We start from the raw sequence: 19893 nt of genomic DNA on the forward strand, positions 1-19893 counted from the left end.
TACATGTCCATTCTGTAAGCTTATTAATGTCTTCCTGTATTTTGTTGCAGTCCTTTCTCTGTGGTACAGAAGAGATTTACATGAATGGCTCCAGGGATGAGGGATTACAGTTACGTGGATAGACTGGAGAAGCTGGGGTCGTTCTCCTTGGAACAGAGAAGGATAAGAGGAGATTTGATGGAGGTGTTTAAAATAATGAAGGGTTTAGATAGAATAAATAAAGAGAAACTGTTTCCAATGGCTGAAGGGTCGATAACCAGAGGGCACAGATTTAAGGTGACTGGCAAAAGAATCAGAGGCGACATGTGGAAAAACTTTTTTTACGCAACAAGCGGTTAGGATTAGAGGCACCCTAACTGCGTAACCTCCTCCAGCCCTACAAATCTTCTCGATTTCTGTGATCCTCCAAGTCTGGCCTCTTGTGCATCCCCGATTTTACTCGGTCCATCACTGGTGGCCGTGCCTTCAGCTGCATAGGCCCATAGCTCTTGAATTCCCTCCATAAACCTCATTGCTTCTCCTCCTTAAAACTTACCTCTTTGACCAAGCTTTTGGTCACCTATCCTCATATCTCCTTGTGGCTCAGTGTAAAATTTTGTTTGATAATGCTCCTGTGAAGAGTATTAGGATGTTTACTATGTTAAAGGCGCTATATAAATACAAATTGTTGCTAATTCAGCATGTTTTGCTCATCCCTACATGGCATGCCCAGGCAGAAAGCAGTAGATATTTTTGTCCTCTCCTTTCACCCTGTCCACAAAGCCTTTTCAGAGCAAGGTATACTTTCTCTTCATAATTCATCACAGCTGTTAATTTTCAAAGAAAAAAAGCTGAATATTTTATTCTATAAGTTTCCCTTTTAACCGCGCACAGAGAACATACCCTTTCCTCCCACTGTATATTCTTGTATTTCATGTAACCAACTAAAGTGAATTTGCTCTATCTTTCATCACTAATGAATTCAGGCAGCATTACATCAGTGCATTGCTACTTAAGAAAACATGTACTTTAGGCTCATGCGGGGGAGGCTTCTGGAAGCGCACTTGATAGGAAATTCGATTAGTAGCTTGTAAAACATTTTAAACATTCCAGTAGTTTCCAATTCCTCCCTGAACTTGCTTCTGAAATAGATATTTAAATATTCAAATGGGAACACTGCTTGCTCTTCAAAATTGTCAAAAGTCTTTGAAAGTCATTGAAACACACAACATATTTGTGCCATTTCTTTTTCAAAACTTTCAATACTGACGATCCTCCACTGTCTTGGGTCCATGAAAATGGCATCATATTGCAAAAATATTACCACATCACTTGTGCGTGACTTGCCAATCTTCCGCGGCTTACCTTGCTGGGACACAAACAATTCTCCCTGTAAACACTACCAAATGTGGCACTCTCACCTCCGAGTCAGAAGGTTGTGGGTTCAAGTCCCACTCCAGAGGCTTAACCACAAAATCTAGATCAGAGGTCCCTTCTTTCGGATGAGACATTAAACAGAGGACTTGGCTGCCCGCTTAGGTGTACATAAAAGATCCCATGGTACTATTTCAAAGAAGAGCAGGGGAGTTATCCCCGTGTCCTGGCTAATATTTATCCCTCAACCAACATCACTAAAGCAGCTGGTCATTATCACATTGTCATTTGCGGGAGCTTGCTGTGCGTAAATCGGCTGCCGCATTTCCTATATTTCAACATTGACTACACTTCAAAAAGTACTTGATTGGCTGTGAAGCACTTTGGGGTGTGCTGGGATTGTGAAAGGGGCTCTTTATATGCAAGGCTTTCATTTTTCTTTTAAGCATAGATACTGTGGTGACTCCGAGCTCCACCAAAAGGGTGCTGGAGGTCGGGGCGAAGGAGCGGCGAGAGACTGTGGAGCGATGTGATCGGGACCCAGGGGCAGCATGGGCCAGCCCACACTGCGATATGTGTGCACACTAGGTTCGTGCAGCAGAGCAGGTCTCCAATCATCTTGGGTAATCCTTGCCACTGGGCCATGACCGAGCTCTGTCAAGCCCTTGTGGTGGCTGGTGTGCAACAGTCACCACACTTTAAAAAAATCCATGCACAGGCATCTTACACCCTTCAGGATGTAGTTCAGGACCTGGAATATTAGATCCTTCATTGAAAACCTGTGAACTCATCCTTTTTTGGCGTGGATGCAAGTCATCCTCGTTTCGAGGGACTGCCTATGATGATGAGCTACCAAATGATGCAGTGAGAATTAAAGCCAGCAAAATGAGTTCTCTGCCTCAAAGCATTCTGCTCATGGGGAAACATCAAGTGAAGGCCCGATACTTACCTACCCACTTTTAAGCAGTAGGCTCAAAGGTAAGGAGCCCGAGTTCAGGTTGCACACACATAGCCTTTCTCTTACAGTTAGCTGGGGGTTGGCCTGGAGAGCTGGACAAAGTTAAAGAGAAATTAACTCCAGCTGCGAAATAAATACCCCTCTTGGCTCTCGCTAACTCTGACTAACACTTTCAATAAACTGCAATCCAGATGTCCCTAATATCTTTCACTTCAATAACAAAATGTCGCAAACACTTGGGTTCTGATTGGAGAAATTCAATACAATTTGATCATTTATATTTCTTAATGGACCCTTTGCTGCATTTACATTTGTTTACATTCTCTAATTCTCTGGCAGTTGATGAGGTTTGGCTACATAGAAAAATGTATGACAGAGGTTATACGGAAATTCTAGTAAGCATTACGGGGCCCAGAAGAGCCGAGGGCCCAGGGGCAGCACGGGCCAGCCCACACTGCGATATGTGTTCGCACTAGGTCCGTGCAGCAGAGTAGGTCTCCAGTCCTCTTGGTTAATCTTTACCACTGGACCAAGACCTAGCTCTGTCAAGCCCATGTGGTGGCTGGTGTGCAATGGTCACCACACGTTTAAAAAAAAAATCCACGCACAGGCATCTTCCACCCCCTCAATTGGAGCTCAGGACTGGAACATCAGGTCCTTCATCAAAACACCTGTGAACTCGTGGAAGCAAATCATCCTCATTCGAGGGACCACCTATGATTAAACATTTTGGGCAATCCCAAAAGATTAATCTGCCATAAATCTTAACAAATTGTGGTTAAATGATTTATGGCAGTTTTGGTATGAAGCAAACTCTCAGGGTGCAATGTGACAGAGTGAAGTGGAAACTGAACATGCAGTATCGAAGCGGACATAACAGAAAAGGATGATGCCGTATCATAGAATCAAAGCACAGAAGGAGCAAACTCACTCCCTTGCTCTTCCCTGCACTGCAAATTTTTCCTTTTTATGTATCTATCCAACTTACTTTTGCAAGTTACTATTGTATCTGCTTCCACCACCCTTTCAGGCAGTGTATTCCAGCTCATGTACTTGTAACGTTTTCTTCTAATGAACATCTTCCAAATATGGCCAAAAAAACTGAATGACTTACAAAAAATATGGAAGAACTTTAGCTGAAAGGGCAGTAACAAACTTTTTGTGCACACAAACTTTGGATTCTTATCCTAGGTTTGGAAAATTAAACAGACATTCCAGGTTTTTGTACAGCGTGAGAGCTGGATTGGTCACATGAGATGCCTCTGACATCAATACTTATTTAGGGCTAAAAATTCGGTTGCGTAGCGCCTGTTGCTTGGGCACTACGAGTACTAGATTGGGACCAAAATGACGCCGGAGCCACGCGCAGACACTTCTGGTGCAGGTGGTACTGGATGCCATCTTCGTGAGGGTGGTACGGCGGCCATTAGGAAGGTGCACTGGAAGTATAATAAGTTGGCAGATCATGATGTCAATCAGTGCCCAATGCTGATTGGATGCCAGCACTGCCATTTCCGTCTTATCGCTGGAGCTAACACCCTCTCTTAACCTTGCACAGTTGAACGTGCGTTCAGTAGCAGGAAGGACCCCCCACCAGCGCTATTTAAAGGGATCATCACCAACTTTCAGGTTACTTACTTTTTGTTTTCTACTGACTCTGTAAGTTTGTTGAAGTGTTTGCAGCTTTCGAGACCTATTTAAAGTTGGTGAGGTGACAGAGACTGGTGCTGGAAGTGAAAAAGGCCTTCCTTCTGACTTCAAGGACTCTGGTCGGACCACTTGCTCCCAGTCATTCCCCTTGACCTGCAGCAGGACAGGGAACTGGAACAGAGGCAGCAAAGAAAAGGAAAAGCAGTTCACAGAGGCAGGAGCAAGAGGGGGAGAAGGGCTCTCAGCAGCAGGCCTTACCCACCTAGGGTCTTCCGAGTAGAATTCTCTTACCTCAAACTGAGCCAGGAGCAGTGTGTGAGGCGTCTGCCCTTTACGAAGGAGTTTCTAACAGAACTCTATCACCTCTTGCAAGCAGACCTGCAGCCTCACTCCAGGGCAAGGACAGCGCTGCCAGAGGCTGGGAAGGTGACCATGGCCCTGAATTTCTTCACTCCAGGATCCTTCCGGGCTGGAGCAGGCGACATCAGTAACATCTCTCAGTTCGCCATCCATTGCTACATAAGAGTTAGACAGAAGCTCTTTACGCCAGGAGGGGACTTTATTGTCTTCTCTCTGACCAGAGAGATGCAAGCGGAGCCTCCTTGTGGCTTTGCCAAGGTAGTGGACATCCCCATAGTGCAGGGTGTCATCGACTGCACGCGCGTGGCTTTACGGGCTCAGCTTCTAAATGCTGAGAGGTACCGCAACCGCAAAGGTTCCCACTCACTCACTGTGCAGTGTGTGTGCGACCATACTCAGCACATCATAATGGTGAATGTACAGTATACAAGCAGCAGTCATGATGCTTTTATTCTGCGCCAGTCCACTGTTCCCTCAGTCTTTGAACCACCAAGGCAAAGCAGAATGTGGCTACTGGGTGACAAGAGCTATACCTTGACCACCTGGCTCATGACTCCGCTCCGCAACCCAATCACTTGTGGCCAGCATGCGTACGAAAGCTATGCTGCCACACAAAGCATCATAGAGCAGAGCATTGTGGTGCTGAAGCAAGGATTCTGCCGCCTGGAGCGTGAAATCAAGTGACTGCTCCTTCTTCACTTTCCTCTCCCTCTTGTTCAAGAATGGCCAGCAGCATCTCCTCCATGGGGGTGAGATCATGTTGCAGATTATGTTGCAGATTATGCACCACCATTTCTTGCAAGAGAAAGCGAAGTGCGTCAGTGAGCATGGAGTAATGTGATTGGGTGATGTGGCTATAATGATTGAATAGCTGACATGTGTTCAAGCTGTGAGATGTGGGTGTGAGGCTTGCAACAGGATAAGTGTGTGCAGGTGAGGTGACACTATGAATGTGAGATTTGAGTCGTGTTTAGTAGACTATTGGTAAGTGAGGATGGGGAAGTGGTGCATTGAGCATTAGGTGGAGGCCACTGGTACAGATGGTGGGATGTGGCTTTTAAAGATGAATTCACTGACCTTGAGGTCTCGCATGAGGTCATTAAACTTCTTCCTGCACAGAGTACAGGTCCTCGAGGCTACACTGCTAGTATTTAGAGAGGCGGGAGTCGAGAGAGGCAGCGGCCTATAAAAGGCTCAGCAGTCCGGGGAGCGTCGAGAGAGGCGGGAGTCGAGAGAGGCAGCGGCCTATAAAAGGCTCAGCAGTCCGGGGAGCATCGAGAGACGCGGGAGTCGAGAGAGGCAGCGGCCTATAAAAGGCTCAGCAGTCCGGGGAGCGTCGAGAGAGGCGGGAGTCGAGAGAGGAAGCGGCCTATAAAAGGCTCAGCAGTCCGGGGAGCGTCGAAAGAGGCGGGAGTCGAGAGAGGCAGCGGCCTATAAAAGGCTCAGCAGTCCGGGGAGCGTCGAGAGAGGCGGGAGTCGAGAGAGGCAGCGGCCTATAAAAGGCTCAGCAGTCCGGGGAGCGTCGAGAGAGGCGGGAGTCGAGAGAGGTAGCGGCCTATAAAAGGCTCAGCAGTCCGGGGAGCGTCGAGAGAGGCGGGAGTCGAGAGAGGCAGCGGCCTATAAAAGGCTCAGCAGTCCGGGGAGTCGAGAGAGGCGGGAGTCGAGAGAGGCAGCGGCCTGGAGAGTCGAGAGAGGCGGGAGTTGAGAGAGACAGCGGCCTATAAAAGGCTCAGCAGTCCGGGGAGAGGCGGGAGTTGAGAGACACGTACCGGTGCAGCTCCAGCTGAGAGAAGTCAAAAAAGAAGTAGAAAGAAATCAAAAGGTGACATCACAGCCAACATGGTAAGTGATTGGCTGCTGATTGGTGAGTAGTTTTTCTTTTTCTTTATTAGTCAGTAACTTTTAACATTGTTGTCGGCAATTAAAGTGTATCTAAGGGTTAAGTCATGGCAGGACAGCTCGGTCACGTGATATGCTCCTCCTGTACCATGTGGGAACACGGGGACAACACCAGTGTCCCTGATGACTACATGTGCGGGAAGTGTGTCCACCTCCGGCTACTGACGGTCCGCGTTGCGGAGTTGGAGCTGAAGGTGGATTCACTCTGGAGCATCCACGATGCTGAGTATGACGTGAGTATCACGTGTAGCGAGTTGGTCTTACCGCAGGAGAAGGGTCCACAGCCAGCGAGGGAATGGAAGACCAGCAGGAAGAGTAGTGCAAGGAAGGTAGTGCAGGGGTCCCCTGTGGTCATCCCACTGCAAAACAGATACACTGCTTTGAGTGCTGTTGAGGGGATGACTCATCAGGAGCGGGCAGCAGCAGCCAAGTTCATGGCACCGTGGCTGGCTCTGTTGCACAGGAGGGCAGGAAAAAGAGTGGGCGAGCGATAGTGATGGGGGATTCAATTGTAAGGGGAATAGATAGGCGTTTCTGCGGCCGCAACCGAGACTCCAGGATGGTATGTTGCCTCCCTGGTGCAAGGGTCAAGGATGTCTCGGAGCGGGTGCAGGACATTCTAAAAAGGGAGGGAGAACAGCCAGTTGTCGTGGTGCACGTTGGTACCAATGACATAGGTAAAAAAAAAAAAGGGATGAGTTCCTACGAAATTATTTTAAGGAGCTAGGAGCTAAATTAAAAAGTATGACCTCAAAAGTAGCAATCTCGGGATTGCTACCAGTGCCACGTGCTAGTCAGAGTAGGAATCGCAGGATAGCTCAGATGAATACGTGGCTTGAGCAATGGTGCAGCAGGGAGGGATTCAAATTCCTGGGGCATTGGAACCGGTTCTGGGGGAGGTGGGACCAGTACAATCCGGACGGTCTGCACCTGGGCAGAATTGGAACCAATGTCCTCAGGGGAGTGTTTGCTAGTGCTGTTGGGGAGGAGTTAAACTAATATGGCAGGGGGATGGGAACCAATGCAGGGAGACAGAGGGAAACAAAAAGGAGGCAAAAACAAAAGACAGGAAGGAGATGAGGAAAAGTGGAGGGCAGAGAAACCCAAGGCAAAGAACAAAAAGGGCCATTGTACAGCAAAATTCTAAAAGGACAGAGGGTGTTAAAAAAACAAGCCTAAAGGCTTTGTGTCTTAATGCAAGGAGTATCCGCAATAAGGTGGATGAATTAACTGTGCAAATAGATGTTAACAAATATGATGTGATTGGGATTACGGAGACGTGGCTCCAGGGTGATCAGGGCTGGGAACTCAACATCCAGGGGTATTCAACATTCAGGAAGGATAGAATAAAAGGAAAAGGAGGTGGGGTAGCATTGCTGGTTAAGGAGGAGATTAAGGCAATAGTTAGGAAGGACATTAGCTTGGATGATGTGGAATCTATATGGGTAGAGCTGCAGAACACCAAAGGGCAAAAAACGTTAGTGGGAGTTGTGTACAGACCTCCAAACAGTAGTAGTGATGTTGGGGAGGGCATCAAACAGGAAACTAGGGGTGCGTGCAATAAAGGTGCAGCAGTTATAATGGGTGACTTTAATATGCACATAGATTGGGCTAACCAAACTGGAAGCAATACCGTGGAGGAGGATTTTCTGGAGTGCATAAGGGATGGTTTTTTAGACCAATATGTCGAGGAACCAACTAGGGGGGAGGCCATCTTAGACTGGGTGTTATGTAATGAGAGAGGATTAATTAGCAATCTCGTTGTGCGAGGCCCCTTGGGGAAGAGTGACCATAATATGGTGGAATTCTGCATTGGGATGGAGAATGAAACAGTTAATTCAGAGACCATGGTCCAGAACTTAAAGAAGGCTAACTTTGAAGGTATGAGGCGTGAATTGGCTGGGATGGATTGGCGAATGATACTTAAGGGGTTGACTGTGGATGGGCAATGGCAGACATTTAGAGACCGCATGGATGAACTACAACAATTGTACATTCCTGTCTGGCATAAAAATAAAAAAAGGGAAGGTGGCTCAACTGTGACTATCAAGGGAAATCAGGGATAGTATTAAAGCCAAGGAAGTGGCATACAAATTGGCCAGAAATAGCAGCGAACCTGGGGACTGGGAGAAATTTAGAACTCAGCAGAGGAGGACAAAGGGTTTGATTAGGGCAGGGAAAATGGAGTATGAGAAGAAGCTTGCAGGGAACATTAAGACGGATTGCAAAAGTTTCTATAGGTATGTAAAGAGAAAAAGGTTAGTAAAGACAAACGTCGGTCCCCTGCAGTCAGAATCAGGGGAAGTCATAACGGGGAACAAAGAAATGGCGGACCAATTGAACAAGTACTTTGGTTCGGTATTCACGAAGGAGGACACAAACAACCTTCCGGTTATAAAAGGGGTCGGGGGGTCTAGTAAGGAGGAGGAACTGAGGGAAATCCTTATTAGCCGGGAAATTGTGTTGGGGAAATTGATGGGATTGAAGGCCGATAAATCCCCAGGGCCTGATGGACTGCATCCCAGAGTACTTAAGGAGGTGGCCTTGGAAATAGCGGATGCGTTGACAGTCATTTTCCAACATTCCATTGACCCTGGATCAGTTCCTATGGAGTGGAGGGTAGCCAATGTAACCCCACTTTTTAAAAAAGGAGGGAGAGAGAAAACAGGGAATTATAGACCGGTCAGCCTGACATCGGTAGTGGGTAAAATGATGGAATCAATTATTAAGGATGTCATAGCAGTGCATTTGGAAAGAGGTGACATGATAGGTCCAAGTCAGCATGGATTTGTGAAAGGGAAATCATGCTTGACAAATCTTCTGGAATTTTTTGAGTATGTTTCCAGTAGAGTGGATAAGGGAGAACCAGTTGATGTGGTATATTTGGACTTTCAGAAGGCGTTCGACAAGGTCTCACACAAGAGATTGATGTGCAAAGTTAGAGCACATGGGATTGGGGGTAGTGTACTGACATGGATTGAGAACTGGTTGTCAGACAGGAAGCAAAGAGTAGGAGTAAATGGGTACTTTTCAAAATGGCAGGCAGTGCCTAGTGGGGTACCGCAAGGTTCTGTGCTGGGGCCCCAGCTGTTTACACTGTACATTAATGATTTAGATGAGGGGATTAAATGTAGTATCTCCAAATTTGCGGATGACACTAAGTTGGGTGGCAGTGTGAGCTGCGAGGAGGATGCTGTGAGGCTGCAGAGCGACTTGGATAGGTTAGGTGAGTGGGCAAATGCATGGCAGATGAAGTATAATGTGGATAAATGTGAGGTTATCCACTTTGGTGGTAAAAACAGAGAGACAGACTATTATCTGAATGGTGACAGATTAGGAAAAAAGGAGATGCAAAGAGACCTGGGTGTCATGGTACATCAGTCATTGAAGGTTGGCATGCAGGTGCAGCAGGCGGTTAAGAAAGCAAATGGCATGTTGGCCTTCATAGCAAGGGGATTTGAGTACAGGGGCAGGGAGGTGTTGCTACAGTTGTACAGGGCATTGGTGAGGCCACACCTGGAGTATTGTGTACAGTTTTGGTCTCCTAACCTGAGGAAGGACATTCTTGCTATTGAGGGAGTGCAGCGAAGGTTCACTAGACTGATTCCCGGGATGGCGGGATTGACCTATCAAGAAAGACTGGATCAACTGGGCTTGTATTCACTGGAGTTCAGAAGAATGAGAGGGGATCTCAGAAACATTTAAAATTCTGACGGGGTTAGACAGGTTAGATGCAGGAAGAATGTTCCCGATGTTGGGGAAGTCCAGAACCAGAGGTCACAGTCTAAGGATAAGGGGTAAGCCATTTAGCACCGAGATGCGGAGGAACTTCTTCACCCAGAGAGTGGTGAACCTGTGGAATTCTCTACCACAGAAAGTTGTTGAGGCCAATTCACTAAATATATTCAAAAAGGAGTTAGATGAGGTCCTTACTACTAGGGGGATCAAGGGGTATGGCGAGAAAGCAGGAATGGGGTACTGAAGTTGAATGTTCAGCCATGAACTCATTGAATGGCGGTGCAGGCTAGAAGGGCCGAATGGCCTACTCCTGCACCTATTTTCTATGTTTCTATGTTACCAGTGATTATCTGTTCCCACTGCATTCTGGTCTGTTGCCTGGAGGGTCTCCTGTGGAAAGAGGACAACTGTCCTGGAGTTAGAAACATAGAAAATAGGTGCAGGAGTAGGCTATTCGGCCCTTTGAGCCTGCACCACCATTCAATAAGATCATGGCTGATCATTCACCTCAGTACCCCTTTCCTGCTTTCTCTCCATACCCCTTGATCCCTTGAATCGTAAGGGCCATATCTAACTTCCTCTTGAATACATCCAATGAACTGGCATCAACAACCCACTGCAGTAGGGAATTATAAACTGTGTCCCCTGGTTCTGCACTTCCAAAACATTGGGAACATTCTTCCTGCATCTAACCTGTCCAGTCCCATCAGAATTTTAGATGTTTCTATGATATCCCCTCTCATCCTTCTCACTGCCAGCAAATAAAGGCCCAGTCGATCCAGTCTCTCCTCATGTCAGTCCAGCGATCCCGGGAATCAGTCTGGTAAACCTTCGCTGCACTCCCTCAATAGCAAGAACGTCCTTCCTCAGATTAGGAGACCAAAACTGAACACAATATTCCAGGTGAGGCCTCACCAAGGCCCTGCACAACCACAGCATGACCTCCCTGCTCCTATACTCAAATCCCCTAGCTATGAAGGTAAACATACCATTTGCCGCCTTCACCGCCTGCTGTACCTGCATGCCACCTTTCAATGACTGATGTACCATGACACCCAGGTCTCGTTGAACCTCCCCCTTTCCTAATCTGCCGCCATTCAAACAGTCTGCCTTCATGTCTTTGTCCCCAAAGTAAATAACCTCACATTTATCCACATTATACTGCATCTGCTATGCATTTGCCCACTCACCTAACCTGTCCAAGTCACCCTGCAGCCTCTTAGCGCCTTCCTCACAACTCACACCGCCACCCAGTTTCGTGCCATCTGCAAACTTGGAGATATTACACTCAATTCCTTCATCTAAATCATTAATGTATATTGTAAAGAGCTGGGGTCCCAGCACTGAGCCCTGCAGCACCCCACTAGTCACTGCCTGCCATTCTGAAAAAAAAGTTTATCCCAACTCTCTGCTTCCTGTCTGCCAACCAGTTCTCTACCTATGTCAATACATTATCCCCACTACTATGTGCTTTAATTTTGCACACCAATCTCTTGTGTGGGATCTTGTCAAAAGCATTTTGAAAATCCAAATACACCACATCCACTGGTTCTCCCTTGTCCACTCTACTAGTTACATCCTCAAAAAATTCCAGAAGATTTGTCAAGCATGATTTCTCCTTCATAAATCCATGCTGACTTGGACCAATCCTGTCACTGCTTTCCAAATGAGCTGCTATTTCATCTTTAATAATTGATTCCAACATTTTCCCCACTACTGATGTCAGGGTTAACCGGTCGATAATTCCCTTTTTTCTCTCTCCCTCCTTTTTTAAAAAGTGGTGTTACATTAGCTACACTCCAGTCCATAGGAACTGATCCAGAGTTGATAGACTGTTGGAAAATGATCACCAATGCATCCACTATTTCTAGGGCCACTTCATTAAGTACTCTGGGATGCAGACTATCAGGCCCCGGGGATTTATCAGCTTTCAATCCCATCAATTTCCCTAACACAATTTCTTCCTTCGTGAAGACAGAGCCGCCTTTGTTCCCCATTATAAATTCACCTGACTCTGACTGCAAGGGACCGACATTTGTCTTCACTAATCTTTTGCTCTTCACATATCTATTGATGCTTTTGCAGTCAGTTTTTATGTTCCCGGTAAGCTTCCTCTCATATTCTATTTTCCCCCTCCTAATTAAACCCTTTGTCCTCCTCTGCTGAATTCTAAATTTCTCCCAGCTCTCAGGTTTGCTGCTTTTTCTGGAAATTTATATGACTCTTCCTTGGATTTAACACTATCCTTAATTTCACTTGTTAGCCATGGTTGAGCCACCTTCCCAGTTTTATTTTTACTCCAGACAGGGATGTACAGTTGTTAAAGTTTATCCATGTGATCTTCAAATGTTTGCCATTGCCTATCCACCGTCAACCCTCTAAGTATCATTTGCCAGTCTATTCTAGCCAATTCACGTCTCATGCCATCGAAGTTACCTTTCCTTAAGTTCAGGATCTTAATCTCTTAATTAACTGTGTCACTCTCCACTGTCACAATCTTAATAAAGAATTCTACCATATTATGGTCATTCTTCCCCAAGAGGCCTCGCACAACAAGATTGCTAATTGGTTCTTTCTCATTACACATCACCCAGTCTAGGATGGCCAGCCCTCTAGTTGGTTCCTCGGCATATTGGTCTAGAAAACCATGCTTAATACACTACAGGAAATCCTCCTCCACCGTATTGCTACAAGTTTGGTTAGCCGAATCTGTGTGTCAGTTTAAGTCACCCATAATAACTGCTGCACGCATTCCTAATTTCTTGTTTGATGCTGTCCCCAACCTCACTACTGTTTGATGGCCTGTACACAACTCCCACTAGCGTTTTCTGCCCTTTGGTATTCCGCAGCTCCATCCATACAGATTCCACATCATCCAAGCTAATGTCCTTCTTTACTATTGCATTAATTTCCTCTTTAACAAGCAATGCTACCCCACCTCCTTTTCCGTTCTATTCTTCCTGAATGTTGAATACCCCTGGATGTTGCGTTCCCAGCCTTGGTCACCCTGGAGCCATGTCTCCGTGATGCCAATGACATCATATTCATTAATTTCTGCCTGTGCAGTTAATTCGTCCACCTTATTACGAAAACTCCTTGCATTGAGGCACAGAGCCTTCAGGCTTGTCTTTTTAACACACTCTGCCCTTTTAGAATTTTGCTGTAATATGGCCCTTTTTGATTTTTGCCTTGGGTTTCTCTGCCCTCCACTTTTACTTTTTTCTATCTTTTGCTTCTGCCCCCATTCTACTTCCCTGTGTCTCCCTCATAGGTTCCCATCCCCCTGCCATATTAGTTTAACCCCTCCCCAACAGCACTAACAAAACACTCCCCCCATGGACATTGGTTCCGGTCCTGCCCAGGTGCAGACCGTTTTGTACTGGTCCCACCAAACCGGTTCCAATGTCCCAGGAATTTGAATCCCTCCCTTCTGCACCACTCCTCTAGCCACGTATTCATCTGAGATATCCTGCGACTCCTACTCTGACTAGCACGTGGCACTGGTAACAATTCTGAGATTACTACCTTTGAGGTCTTACTTTTTAAAATGTCCTGCAACCACTCCGAGACATCCTTGACTCTTGCTCCAGGGAGGCAACATACCGTCCTGGAGTCTCGATTGTGGCTGCAGAAACAGCTATCTATTCCCCTTACAATAGAATCCCCTACCACTATAGCTCTCCCACTCTTTTTCCTGCCCTCCTGTGCAGTAGAGCCACCCACAGTGCCATGGACTTGGCGGCTGCTGCCCTCCCCTAATGAGTCAACCCCCACAACAGTACTCAAAGCAATGTATGTTTTGGAGGGAGATGACCGCAGGGGACCTCTGCACTACCTTCCTTCCACTGCTCTTCCTATTGGTCATCCATTCCCTATCTGTCTGTGTAACCTTTACCTGCGGTAAGACCAACTCACTAAACGTGCTATTCACGGCCTCCTCAGCATTGCGGATGCTCCAGAGTGAATCCACCCGCAGCTCCAGTGCCGCAATGCGGTCTGTCAGGAGCTGCAGCAGGATACACTTCCTGCACATGTAGTCGACAGGGACACTGGAAGCGTCCCTGACCTCCCACATAGCACAGGAGGAGCATGACATGTGTCAGAGCTCTCCTGCCATGACGTAACCTTTAGTTTAACTTAATTTGGCAACAACAATGATAAAGGTTACCTACGATAAGGAAAAGAAAAGGAAAAGCTACTCACCAATCACTTACCCCCTTGGCTGTGACGTCACCTTTTGATTTCCTAGACCAAGACCTCCAGTAATGCAATAAGAAGTAATTTGGGGGGGGGGGGGGGTGGGTGGCAGTAGAAAGACTTTTCTCAGGAATGGGTACAGAAGAAAGTGGGGGGTGGAAAGAGGGGCTGGGAGTGGTTGGGGACACAAGGAATTCAAAGCCAAGATATCAATGGAATCATCTACAGTAAGGCTGGGGACAGCAAGCATCTTGTTTCTGACATTCGAGAGAGAAATGCAGAGGGTGTTGTATATGCTGGCTATGGATATATATTATGTGTAGTCACTGAGATTGTATAAGATGGAGTCTGGTTTACCTGATGTACTGTCAATAAGGTTCACACCGTGTACATACATGCTAGTACCGCTAGAGATTGCAACTGGTGGAGACCAGAGGTTTCCTGCCCTAGTGGCAGGGCCTTGTATAAAAGGATGCACACCATGCTTACACAGCACTCTGGAGTAAAGGACCAAGGTCAATACAGTTCAAGTACAACACATTGCCTTGTGGAGTCATCATAAGTACACTATAGACATAACAGAATGGGCTGTGTATGTTGGTCTGCTGGGAGAATTCAAGGCAGTGGTGGGTGGGGTCAATGGGACGAGAATGAGGTTAGTTTCCAGGGAGCGCGCTGGGCAGGAAGGTCGGAGAGAAAAGATGGGGCATGACGCAGCAACAGTGCCTCATGGGGCCCTTTGGAGAAGGCAGAGGGTATCTAGGGAGGATTTAAGGCTGGAACAGCGGCAGGAGATTAGGAAGGCGGAGGAGTAGTGATGGGTTGGGTTAGGGATTAAGGGAGGAAAAGTACCCAAGAGGGGAGAAATGAAAGGTAGCATGACTGGGCAATAAGGGGAGGAGTCAGGATTGAAGGGCCAAAAGAGGGGAAAAGAAGGGATCTACAAGTAATGAGTTCTGGTTTGGAGAGGCAGCCAAAATGCGTAAGCAAATAGCCGCAGAGAAAATTTGTGTTACGTAGCTGTGGCAGAGGTTCGAAGAAACATGTACTGGCTCTAAACAGAGGACCTTCATGCTTACTCCAGGAGCCTTGTATTGAATGGATCAAAAATTATTTCACTCAGTACCTTAATGTTACAATTTCTAATTAACCGACTGTCAAGCTACAGGTTAACACTTTGTACATCACCAAGTTGTACAGATCCCAATGGGAGAACAAACATAAATCTGTCTCCTACAACAACACAAAAGCAAAATACTGCGGATGCTGGAATCTGAAATAAAAACAGAAAATGCTAGAAATCCCAGCGGGTCAGGCAGCATCTGTGGAAAAGCAGTTAACGTTTCGGGTCTTCGGCAGAACTGGCGAATGTTCGAAATGAACAAATTCTTAAGGAGCACTGAAAGGGGGAGGGGAGGAAAGAACAAAAAAAAAAGGAAGGTCTGTGATAGGACAGAAGATATTTGAGACAAAAGGTATGATGGGCCGACTTGAGATGGTATAACAGAAGTTAGATAAAGGTTATTTTAGATAGGATGTGAATAGCAGGATTATTATCAGCTGCCATGGGAAACAAAGCGCAAGAAAAAAAAAATACATCAGAGCAAAATGTGGACAGAGGTTAAGGTTTGAAATTGTTGAACTTGACGTCGAGTCCAGATGGCTGTGAAGTGCCTAAATTAAAGTAGAGGTGCTGTTCATCGAACAGTCTCATCTGTTTCCTTTGACTATGTGATTGAAACCGGAAGAATGACTAAGGGAGTGTGTCGATTCACCTTTAATTCAAAGAAATGAGTCAACTTCAAGTTCTTGCATCAGAAAGTGAATCAGCAGGGTACATTTTGAGACAGGATCTAGAGATGCAATTATAAACCACAAACAAACTTAGTGACCAACTTCTTTGTACAAATCATAAAAGAGATTGTACTCAAAGAAACAAAGTATCCAGTCGATTCAAGAGTGGACGGATGCAGACTTTGTGCACTTATGTTGTACCACCCTCCCTTGGTAATCTAGGTTTTTAAAAAAAATCACCTTTTATGGTTGCGCATTCCAAATTCAGAGATTAATGTTTAGGTGATGCTGAAAAGTTTCCAAAGACACCTGGTTTTGACATATTTACGTTTTAATGAATTGACACTTGCATTTTTCCACATAAGCTACAAAATAAAATTATAAATACACAAAAAAAGTAAAACTGAACAAAAAATGTAAAAAAAAAAGCATTTGTGTATACAAAAAAGACACACCTGCATCATACAGATCAATTGTTGTCAATTTCTTCTTGTACAAAAATAAAATTATTCCATGGTGTTATTACACTGCTTTGGTAATCTTGCACCTTCAACCTTATAAGCCTTCAACCATTTTGCTTGTTGTTAAAGATATCGACATCCAGTTAAAATGTTTCTGAAGAACTAGCAACGTCAAAGAGGGATCTGAAACTAACTAGCAAAGTTATCTTTTTTGTCTCATTCGTAGACAGGTATTAAACAAACAAGGCAAACCACGCAGGCCTTTAAATTATGCTGTGGGATACTCGGTACAAACCCTTGATCAACCAGTTTTGTCTGAAATTCCATCCTCTACTTTAGCAGAGGAATTAACCAGTTTACTTTTTAGATGAGTTAATGCCTTTGCTATAATAGTGGAATTTCAGAATGTTTGTACATTAATATCGCACTGGGCAACTTCAAGGCAGAGCACTTTGTTCAAATATGTAGATACTTCAGCTACCATACTGATGTTTGCAGGTACATGTTAGCAATGTAGATATCTTAATGGATGAGATACAAACCCATTTCTATGAATATTTTAGCAAAACTGTCAGACTAAAGTTAAATTCCAACTTGCATTGTTTTAATTTACACTTATCGTGACATACTGCCAATAATGCTCATCAAGATAACATACTCTGCCCAGTGGTGGCAGATCCACAGAATGAAGGTTGAGGAGGTATCTGATTTAGCCCAGTGATGATCTCATTCATTAGCAGTGGATACAAAGCATGTTCTGAGCTCCCGAATCAATCAATAAACAAGTCCCTCCTTGACTGCCAGCCTCTGACGGTGGATCTTATCCTGCTCTAACTCCTCGTGGCTGGGATGCCAGAGTCGAGCCAATATCCTTTCTATATTCAAGGCGTAGACTGTGTGAGCTGGTATCACTTCCCTGTGTACCTACAAAGAAAAACTAGCAGTAAGTACAAAAGGTGACAGATAAATTAGAATATGTCAAATTTAGGAGAAAGGACTTCTGATCATTTCAACCTCCTTATATCCAAGTTGTGCCCAAGAGTGGACTTCAACAATCTTTACATTTTGCTATTGTGAAAAGCTAAAAAAAAGCAACGCTGCAACAATGTTTGCAATTATCTAGAGCTCCTCTTAATACCATCTTCAAATCAGTTGCACATACATCCATCCCTCTAAACAACACTGTTCTCAAGAACCAAAGAAAGTGGTGCCCAATCTCCCACTAGGCCTTGGAAGAGACCCCTCAGCTCAACAGGTGCCTATAGAATAAAATTTATGCATACAGAACCATATGCTTAAGACAATCATTATGCTAAGCTTTCATGTAACCAAAAGTAGCAAAAGCAGATTATAGGAACAGGAATGAGTAGGCCATTCAGTCCTGCTCAGCTATTCAATGAGACCATGGCTGATCTGTACCTCAACTCCATTTACCTGCATTCGATCCATATCCCTCGATACCCTTACTTAAAAAAAATACATCAATCTCAGTCTTGAAAGCTCCAATTGTCCTAGCATCCACAGCCTTTTTGGAGAGAGTTTCAAATTTCTACAACTCTTTGTCTGAAAAAGTGCTTCCTGACTTCCCTCTAAAAGGCCTAGCTCTAACTTTAAGATTTATGTCCCCTTGTAATTCCCCCACCAGAATAATTTTTCTATATCTACTCTATCAAATCCTTTTAATATTTTAAACACGGATAAAATCTCTCCTCAATCTCCTATACTCAAGGGAATACAAGAGAAGTTTATGTAACCTGACCTCATAATTTAACTCTCCAAGTCCCTGGTGAATTTGAGTGAATCTGCGCTGCACCTCCTCCAAGGCCAATATATCATTCCTGAGGTGTGGTGATCAAAACTGAACGCAGTACCCCAGATGGGGTCTGACCAAGGCTCTATGGGCTCAAAGTTGCCCAGGAGTTGTTCTGTTTTTTTTGGAACAACTTGATTTTTCTGGAGTATCTTAAAAATCTCCATTTTGCACATTCAATTTCTGCCAGTGTAAGTGAGTTAGTTAAGTTTACCTACACCCATTTTTGGCATTTAGGCCACTTTGGATAGCTAACAGTTACTCCAAACTAACTTAGGCCAGTGTATGTGGCCACTTGTGGCCGCACAGAAAACCCTTGGAGAGTTAAGAAATCAGCGCAGGTAGGTACTTAATGACTTGACGAAAGAATGTGAATAGGATCAAACAGCTATACTGGACATCATATGACAAACTTCGCAAAGTTAATTTACTATACAACAGAAGCATTCATAGAAGCTTAAACTACAAAAAAAAAGTAGTAGAGACAAAACATATTTACATAATTCTTTCAAAATATCCAAATAAAAAAAAATAGAAGTACCTCCTGCTCATAATTCTGATATTCTTATGTGGGAAAGTATTTTCATCAACAGGGTTAAGGAAAGTCTTGAGTAAGCTCATTAAAATTACTAGCTACAGTTATCACCCCCCCCCCTCGCCCTGGGATCAACATTCTCCTCCCCTCCTCCCCCCGTCCCCCCCATCAAACTTTTGAGATGGATTTCAAAATAGACAATTCGACCTGAACCGTAGCATGGCAATGTCCTCAAGTTGTGTGTAGAATATTGACATAAAGTGGCAATAATGCAGGCAGCCAAAAAAAGAACCAAGTGCTTTAGAAGAAAGCAGGCTTCTCTCGTTACTGTGCGGCTGGCCACTCGGCCCAGGACGCATCGGATCCCACGCTGCAGCACACATCATCATCATGAGTTACTGCGCATGCGCGAACGCTCCAATGCTCATGTGCAGCGCTGCTGGCACTCCTTCAGGCGCAGGGCCCTAGACGCGCCCTCCAATCCACTGACCACGTCGCACCAAGCCCCGGGAGAGTCAACAGAGCAGCCAGAATGTGGGGAGATCTTCTTGGCGTCGTTTTCAGCCTACGAAGTCAGCACATTTCTGGTGAGTGCGCCGATAAAACGGGTGGGCCAAATTTGGGCCCTATATAACTGAAGCATAAATTCCTCCCATTTGAATTCTAGCCTTCTTGGGATAAAGAATATCCATGAAGATCAGCAGCTTCTTTCTCATTGGATTTGCCAATGCATAACTCAACATAATCGCACCATTTGTGATTGATTCTGAAATATCAATTTCACAAGACAGAACCAAAGGATTTGATAACTGTAGCTGACACAATCAACCATAGGTTTTCTTTATAATAGTGACACAGCTGAAGGTGCATTCTGCAACGCCGCTTGTTACTGCAATCGAACACAAAATAGAATACAGAACCAGTAAGTTCGAAAATCCTGAGAGTTGATCGACAAGCCTAGATGGTTTGATAAAACCCATAATATACCTATATTTAAGAAGGGATAGAACATGTCCAGAGAGCCATAGACCAGTCAGATTACCATTAGTCGCAGGAAACATAATGGAATCCCTACTAAAAGGAGAACATAGAAAAACTATTCAGAAACCTAAAATATAATAGTGAATAGTCAGCAAGG

The 19893-nt window shown here is 45.1% G+C and overlaps 1 protein-coding gene across 1 annotated transcript in view; it reads right to left on the bottom strand.

The window, feature by feature from the left end:
- Positions 1–15917: 15917 nt before the first annotated feature.
- Positions 15918–19893, bottom strand: part of tada1 (transcriptional adaptor 1) — a 58029-nt gene continuing 54053 nt past the window's right edge. Inside the window, exon 8 of the mRNA XM_070886214.1 lies at positions 15918–17334. Within this exon, the coding sequence (XP_070742315.1) occupies positions 17185–17334 (150 nt within the window). The 3' untranslated portion in view covers positions 15918–17184. The remainder of the gene's footprint in view (positions 17335–19893) is intronic.

The sequence above is a fragment of the Pristiophorus japonicus genome, chromosome 8 (genome assembly GCF_044704955.1).
Source record: "Pristiophorus japonicus isolate sPriJap1 chromosome 8, sPriJap1.hap1, whole genome shotgun sequence".
Lineage (NCBI taxonomy): Eukaryota > Metazoa > Chordata > Chondrichthyes > Pristiophoridae > Pristiophorus > Pristiophorus japonicus.